The sequence below is a fragment of the Orbicella faveolata genome, unplaced genomic scaffold (genome assembly GCF_042242905.1).
Source record: "Orbicella faveolata isolate gen_17 unplaced genomic scaffold, um_ofav_v1 contig_34, whole genome shotgun sequence".
NCBI lineage: Eukaryota > Metazoa > Cnidaria > Anthozoa > Scleractinia > Merulinidae > Orbicella > Orbicella faveolata.
This window is the reverse complement of record NW_028301563.1, coordinates 23010860-23019123: the sequence shown is the minus strand read 5'-3', so window position 1 is coordinate 23019123 and position 8264 is coordinate 23010860. Positions and strand designations below refer to the sequence as shown.

Below are 8264 nucleotides of genomic sequence, written 5' to 3'. Positions count from 1 at the left end.
ACCTTTACAAATTGGGCCTGTGCGCAGAGGCGGAAATCAAGAAGTCAAAGAATTTGAATTGTTTTGGTCATTAAGAGAAATTTCGTCGATTCTGGTGAGAAGTGAAAAGAGTAGGGCCCTAAAATTTTTGCAAATAGCCACTGCATTTGGGTCTCATGCAAAATTGAGAAGTTCTTAGTTTCACAAAGTCGGGAATTTTATGAACGCTTGTGCATTGGAGGGAAGCCAACCATATAAACCTCTTTATTTCCAAGCTTTTTGTCGCTTGTAAAATTGCAAGGCTATAGTTTTGCAAAGTCGGAGATTTTATGAACGCTGGCATAATCGCGGGGGAAGGGGGAGTTGATTTGTGCAGCCAACAACACAAACGTCTCTAAATTTCATAGCTTTTGTCGCATGCAAAGTCGAAAAGTTGTAGTTTCGCAAAGTGGGGAATTTTATGAACGCTTGTATAATAGGTGGAAGCTTATTTGTACACCCAAGTGTACAAACATCTGGTGATGGTGATGGTGATGGTGATGGCCATGGCGATGGCCATGGCGATGGCGATGGCGATGGCGATGATGATAATGATGATGATGATGATGATGATGAGGATGAGGATGAGGAAGAGGACTATTGAGTATCATATAGAGCATATTTAATATATAGCTACATATAACTTCGGCCAAGGTAAGCTGTGGAGGGAGAGAGGCAGAAGACGGATTTTGCCACTAGGAATGAGGCTGTTGCCGCTGCGAGGGACAGAGCAGATTGGAGGAGACAAGTCAATGGCCTTATTCTCTCAGAGGAGAGCCAGGACTAATGATGATGATGACATGTAACTTCCCTAGATAACGTATCACTGATTCCATATTGAATTCCAAAATGCACAGGAATCACTGAAGAATGACAGGTACAAATTGTAAACTGACGTTCACAGGTTTATTGCTGCCTTATAGAAAAGTGGAGGGTCGTTCACGCTCTACCCCAAACACCCTCAAGGCCAGTAGCTTTTTCAAATATATAGAAAAATAATGTAAGAAAGTGCGCGCTAATTATTATATTACAAACTGGCCCGAGATGAAGAAGAATAGACCTCTTAAGCTTGGTTGGTTTGTTGCCCCATTTCAGACCATGAGAATTCTTGCTTTCAAATTTTCAATTAGTCGCATGTGTATGAATGAATAATTTTTTGGATGGATAAAAGAGCAGTTCTCTGGAGAATATCAAGTGGTCTGCAATGGAAAACCGCCCAAGCTAAAAAAAGTCTATCCTGACTGGTCACCTGAGTGGTCCGAATTTGGCAACACAGACGGCTAAGATGGACCTCTGACAAGTTAGTTTTAAAGTTTGCCAAAAAAAAAAAAAAAGAAGACAGTTTGTTGTGGAGTAGAAAAATTTCTTTCCCTTCATATTTGGAAGACAATTTGGGTTTATCTTTCACGAAAGCGACCTGAAAAACTTAGATAAATATTTAGCTTTTGCACGCGCATTTAATCCTTTATTTATACATTAATTCATTATGATTTTCCAGTGATTTAATTATCGGAAGGTAGACTGGAAAGATCATAGAGGGTGCACAACTACTACTTCCACCCAAGACAGTATTCATCAAGACATTTTATTGATCTTTTTGTTTGCCTCTCATACTAAGGGTTATATTAATATTATAATATAATATTAATATAACCCTTAATTAATATATATAATATTAATCTCTTGTTTCGTGAAAAATTTAACATTTTGCACATTTCTCCGCTTAGCAACCTCGCCTATCTTGTTAACGCCGTGAGTTCGCCCAGCCCAGTCCACCACTATGAAATTTGCGGTTGCTCTACCTCGAGATGACCTTTCATCAAAGCACTTCTTTGTTGCCTAAAAGAGAAACATAAGGCTAGTTAAGGCGGCTAATAGCGTCAGTTCTGTGGTCATGACAATCTTGCGACTCATGATTTACTCTAGATCCAGAGCTTATCAGGTCTCTTTAGCTGGGGGAACCAAGACACCACAAATGAAATATTCTTCCCATGATGCACCTAAGCCCCACTGGCTGCAGACTCGATCGATGTGTAAAGCGAAGAACCTTGAAATGCTTATAATATTTCTTATGCTAGAGTTTGAAGCGGAAAAGAAATTTCGTCAAATTTTCAACAAAAGGCTTTTCGACAACGAGGTGCACACCATTTGAAAAAATTAAGCTGTTCACGTAATTAATAATATGCCCAAACCCGCAGCGAGCAAGGTGATCTAAATCTGACGTTTTGATTGGTTGCCAAATGGGCAAGATAAGCCTTCGTGTCCGCTCAGAATTACCCTCTGATCCGCAAGAAATAGTGTTCTTTATGGCATCATAATAAATCCTTAACTGCAGTAAAGCTTATCATTCTAAGGTTGACTTTCGACTGCTTATAAAGCTGAGAAAATTTGTCAATCTCCCTAACTACAGCCAATTAGGCTAACGGAGTACCGTAATAGGCTTACTAGCAGGTTGCAACTCCAGGTTACTTATAGAGAATCCCCATTAGGCCTTAAAGTCATTCCACTGAAATAGAACCTGCACTGAGATTTTTGTCAAACTTTGCCTATTGATTGTTTATATTATAGGAACTTAAATTTTGAAATAAAAATGAGGGGTCCCCATGTTCGTTTTGGAGCAACAGCACCTTGTTTATACCCATATAAATCCTTATAATAGCACCATGACTGTAGTCACGATTGCTTGCTAAACTCACGTTTCCGGCGATTGCTTTTTGTTCTACACTGAGAATTGGTCCATATTTATTTTACACAGAGAAATTTATTACTCAAATCAAAACAGCAGAAAAAAATGATAGGTCACCATACTCGGTTGCGAGAAAATGACGATTTACCTCTATGGCAAGGTCCAACTGTAAAGAAAAAGCCGCCATTTTTTACTGCGCGCGCGCTAATCACACGTGAAATTATGCGCAGTAGGGATGCGCAATGCAATACTGGGGAATAACCTTAAGTGTCCTTAATTAGCACAAGTATAGCTAGATAGCAAGAGACTATGATGTCTTGTGGATAGTAAGCAGAACATAACTGACCTCATCAATATACTCATTGCACCAGTCCGCAAGATGTTTCACGCACAGCCTCCAAGTTAAAAACAAGTCCATTTCCATGAAATCAAAGTAATACGAGTCAGCACATCGCTTCTGGATAGCATCTACTAATTTGCTACACCCAGCAGACTCAATCAGGTTCATTGGTGTCCACGACAACGAAATTTCATAATTTGTGTAGTAAACCCAGCGATACTTGTAGTAGTTGTCACCAATAAGACGGTGGTCCATGAACAGAAATATTCGTTGATTAGTAGTAATCGCTTCACCTAATGTCGGCCACTTCCAGGATTGTCTGCGATAGTCATTTAGAGAGAGCTGTTTCAAACTTGTTTTCTCTTTTGTTGGCTCCCATAAGTTCTTCATCTGCGAAGATAGGCATAATTTTCAGGTGCGATATAGGAGATAAGCTAATTGACTTTGACAAAAAGGAGGGCATGATATTGTCTCTCTAGAACCGGCTCTCAATGGTCAGTTTGTATGCGATACTCTTTTCTTGGTAAAAAGAAAAGCTAAAAGTTAATTTGAAATTGTGTTTCTTTTTGGACGTTTACTGAAAGTGTCAATTATTCACTTCAAAGCAACATTGGTCAAAAAGGCAGAAAAAAATGATAGGTCACCATACTCGGTTGCGAGAAAATGACGATTTACCTCTATGGCAAGGTCCAACTGTAAAGAAAAAGCCGCCATTTTTTACTGCGCGCGCGCTAATCACACGTGAAATTATGCGCAGTAGGGATACGCAATGCAATACTGGGGAATAACCTTAAGTGTTCTTAATTAGCACAAGTATAGCTAGATAGCAAGAGACTATGATGTCTTGTGGATAGTAAGCAGAACATAACTGACCTCATCAATATACTCATTGCATAAGCTAATTGACTTTGACAAAAAGGAGGGCATGATATTGTCTCTCTAGAACCGGCTCTCAATGGTCAGTTTGTATGCGATACTCTTTTCTTGGTAAAAAGAAAAGCTAAAAGTTAATTTGAAATTGTGTTTCTTTTTGGACGTTTACTGAAAGTGTCAATTATTCACTTCAAAGCAACATTGGTCAAAACGAGTGTGACGAGTGATACAAAAGCAATAGGTTATCTCTGGCTTATTGAGCGTGTATAATTGCTGAGCTTGGGTTGATTTTCGAAAGGTTTTGGCTCGTCTGGTAGCCGTACACATAAAGGTGTATGAAATCGATTGATACAAGCTAAAAGGATAAAACGAGCCACAATCGACTAATTTTTCCAGTCTTTACCTGTTTAAGAATTTCGTTTCCGATCTTTTGGGCTTTCGACTTCACCGTGTCTCTACCAAACTTGATAATGACAACTTCAGTAGGATTTCTTCGCATCCATTCATCTATCTGGTGCAGCATTTTTCTAATCGGTCCACCGTAAGCTCCGCTGTGGCATGTCCAAGGACCATGCTCCCATCTTCCTGAGTCCACAAAACACGTGTCAATATCAAAGTACCGGATGCCATTATCAAGCTGTTTGGTGATACTTTGTCCCTGGCTTCTATACCAGCAGCTTCCCGCCGGAAAACTTAGTCCGATCTTTGTGTGATAGTAAAGGATCCCGTCAAAGCCTGCACCAGAATTGTGCGTTCCTGCAAAGGTAGCTTGGTTGATTCTTAAATCACAGAACTCAGCCATTCCGTTGCATATCAAACCCTGAGTTGGGCTTATAAAAATTGCAAATGCAATTACCAAGGAAAGTTGGATCACTCTAGCGCAGTCCATCGCTTTGGTACAACACGGTATAAATGATACTGAAGTCCGGAGTATATTTCCCTAAGACAGCGGACTATCAATCCTTCTGCTAACAATTCGTTTGCAAAGCTGTTATTCGAATTATTGTTTAACATTAGCCTAGAAAATCAACATGGAAAAGCTGGAATAATATTGCGTTAGTTTAAATGCAACAATATAGAATTGTTTATGACATGTACTCATCAATTGATCATAAAGAAAAAAAGAAAATAAAAAATTTATCACAACTTTGAGCTGAACATTACCTCTATTTTATTGAGAAAAAGGTTTAACAATATGGATGGAATACTTGAGAGGCTCATGTTGATATTCATGAGAAATAATTGAAAGCAATCAGGGCAAAATATCTCATCAAAGAAAAAGCTTTTAAGTCTTAAGGCGTTCACCATTTTTATAAAATATCCTTTATTTAATCGTATTTGTAAATACACAATGTTCTCTGTTATTCACTAATTTATTTACTCATTGAAGCCAGAACTTGACCCGACCATCGACCCAAAAGATACCGGAAAATTAGTGTATGATCCTAACGCATGCAATAAATTGCAAATTTCCTCTCGTTTCTCCTTTAATTTTCATTTCTTGTATATTTCCCTGGGGTTTCTTTTCTGCATCCAAGCAACACCTTGCGTTTCTTCCATTTATTATTTTATTCTTGGACATTTGTTCTTTTCAACAGAGTAACAAAAACATAAATATAAATTTCTTTGAGATCAACATCGGATTGACACCAATGTTTACGCAGATGAACTGGGACACAATTGTTACTGCAGTAATAGAATAAAATAAAGGCTTTTGAAGAATAGTAGGTTTCGTTGAAAAGTTGAAATCATGGCTGGAAATGCAGGTGTAATGTATGTGTCAATATTAACACTCGTCCAATGAATAGTAACACCTTCTAAGTCCCTTAGTTTCAAAGTTGTCCAGTTTCTTAATGCGTCATGTTCTTCATTTCATTTCAGCCATTTGCCACAAGGGCTGTATAAAATGATCTATCATGACTTATTTTTTGTCGTTACTGGAAGTAACCGTAATTTCATCGGTTCCGGATCTCGCGAAGCGAGGCCGCCAATACCGCAAGATTTGCTCAGGTTCTTTTGATCGATCTTCACCTTTAAAACGCGAGTTTTAATGAAAAATAACTACTTTAATTTTTAAAATTCGTTCCTTTTAATTTGATGTCTCTACTGAAGTGAAAAAATTGCGAATTTCCATAGGCGTACGGGCCGGGGGGGGGGGGGTCAAATGATATAAGGATAAAGTCACATATCGTTTAAATGTGTATCGTGGAAATCCACAATATGAATATTATTTTAGGGCTCTCCACAAGCTATGTTGCCCGCAATTTCTCAGAAAGTTGCTCAAAAGTTGCTCAAAAAAGGTCAAAGGTAGCTTTTTGTAACGAAAGTTGCTCAAAAGTTGCTCCAAAAAAACAAACAAACAAAAAATTTTGTTGCTCTTTTCCTTTATTTGGTCTGCTGCAAAAATATGCAAATTGTACGACAAAAGTAAGATATCTAAGCTTTTATTGTGCAATTTTGCGGCGTAACCAGCGTTGCTAAATAACTTTGTCCTTAATTTAAGACTACGCATCAATATTAATCTTGCAAAAATTCTTCACCTGAGACACTCGAGTCAGACGAGTGTGAATCTTCGTCCGTTGACCTAGCAGCCCGGCAGCATGCATCTTGCACCCATCATCTGCCCCAGAGGGGAGGGGAGATCTGGCTCCTTTTTCACAGGAAATTTATAATTGCATACAAAAACACGGTGAAATAAGGAAACAATTAAGGCCAACTTAAGAACTTAAAGCTGCTCCGATTTCTCAGAATTGATAGAAAACTAGAAATTGGACAGAAAATGCAAAAACATAGACATAATATATGATTGATCATTGCAGTTATACACACAACTTAAGCAGTTGAGAAATTAAAGCCTAAAAAAAAAATTCAGGCCTGAACGGGATTCGAACTCATGACCTCTGCGATACCGGTGCAGTGCTCTACCAACTGAGCTATCAAGCCATCATCAAGTAGATGATGACGAATGCAAATGAATATATGAAAGATCATAAAGTGTAAAATTTGATTTCCGTAAAACAGTGCAGTGAGTAGAGCGAAGAATGTAATGTGGGAGGAAAAACACAAATAAACTACAAGTTCGTCCCAACGAACTTGTAGTTTATTTGTGTTTTTCCTCCCATATTATATGAAAGATCATATATTTGAAAAAGTTGCTCGAAACAAAAGTTGTTCAAAACGAAAAAGAGTTGCTCGAAATACGAAAAGTTGCCAAAAAAGCTAAAAAAAATGTCGAACATCTTGTGGAAAGCCCTATATATATTATTTCCATCAACAAAACAATTGCAAAAGAATCAAAGCAAACAAAGACCAAGACTTTTGTTTTTGTGGTAGCTCTGAAAAGAGCCGTTTTAAAATTTTCTGAAAATTTTTGCACGAGGAAGAACTAACTGTTTCTTTTATAAGCTTTTGATTTTACTAATGACTACGATCAAGAGATTATCAAGGTAAGAGAGTGAATCCCCCATATAGGTCCTCTAACTAAGGTAATCCCTCTTAAGTTATTTTTAGAAATGGTACCCAGTTCTTCCGAGGATGCTAGCTAGCGCGATGCGTGGACAGCCGAATCAATTTTCTCGAAACTACGTGAGACGAAATGGCGAAACGTCATTTTATACGTTTTAATTTCGTTTCAGAGCAGAGCACTCTCAGCCCTCTTTTTGTTCGGTCGGGCTTTCCTAAAAGTGAACTGCTAACTATGAAAATCTTGAGTTGAATATACCATTTGGATCCATGAATTATACGCGATATGAACAGTCCACCTCAGGGGGGTGTGAATTTTTTAATAATTATTATTTTTATTTTGTATTTTATTTATATTTATTATTATTATCGTTATTATTATTTTAGTTCTATTTTGTTTTAATTTTTGTTTTTTTATTTTATTTTTTTTTTACACTCCACAATCCACACTCCGCACTCCTCGTTTTCGGAACAGCCAAAAGTGAACTGCTAACTATGAAAATCGTGAGTTGAATATACCATTTGGATCCATGAATTATACGCGATGTGAACAGTCCACCTCAGAGGGGTGTGAATTTTTTAATAATTATTATTTTTATTTCTTAAATTTCTATTTTGTATTTTATTTATATTTATTATTATTATTATTATTATTATTATTATTATTATTATTATTATTTTAGTTCTATTTTGTTTTAATTTTTGTTTTTTTATTATTATTATTATTATTTTACACTCCGCACTCCTCGTTTTCGGAACAGCCAAAAGTGAACTGCTAACTATGAAAATCGTGAGTTGAATATACCATTTGGACTTAATGAGATATACGCGATATGAACAGTCCACCTCAGGAGGTGTGAATTTTTTAATAATTATTATCTTTAT

General features: G+C 37.2%; 1 protein-coding gene across 1 annotated transcript; it reads right to left on the bottom strand.

Moving 5' to 3' along the window:
- Nucleotides 1-1674: 1674 nt before the first annotated feature.
- Nucleotides 1675-5047, bottom strand: LOC110057126 (uncharacterized). The gene is made up of 3 exons (XM_020763702.2): nucleotides 4321-5047; nucleotides 3051-3434; nucleotides 1675-1857 (listed from the first exon to the last, which is right to left on the bottom strand). The coding sequence occupies exons 1-3, from the start codon at nucleotides 4804-4806 to the stop codon at nucleotides 1675-1677; spliced, it is 1053 nt and encodes a 350-aa protein (XP_020619361.2). The 5' UTR covers nucleotides 4807-5047.
- Nucleotides 5048-8264: the final 3217 nt, after the last annotated feature.

What these genes read in the sequence shown, in the direction of transcription:
- LOC110057126 (XM_020763702.2), bottom strand. Translation starts at nt 4,806, where the DNA reads ATGGACTGCGCTAGAGTGATCCAACTTTCCTTGGTAATTGCATTTGCA. An exon ending in GAAACGAAATTCTTAAACAG is followed by an intron (nt 3,435 to 4,320) that starts GTAAAGACTGGA and finishes CTATCTTCGCAG; the next exon opens with ATGAAGAACTTATGGGAGCC. An exon ending in GCAATGAGTATATTGATGAG is followed by an intron (nt 1,858 to 3,050) that starts GTCAGTTATGTT and finishes TTTCTCTTTTAG; the next exon opens with GCAACAAAGAAGTGCTTTGA.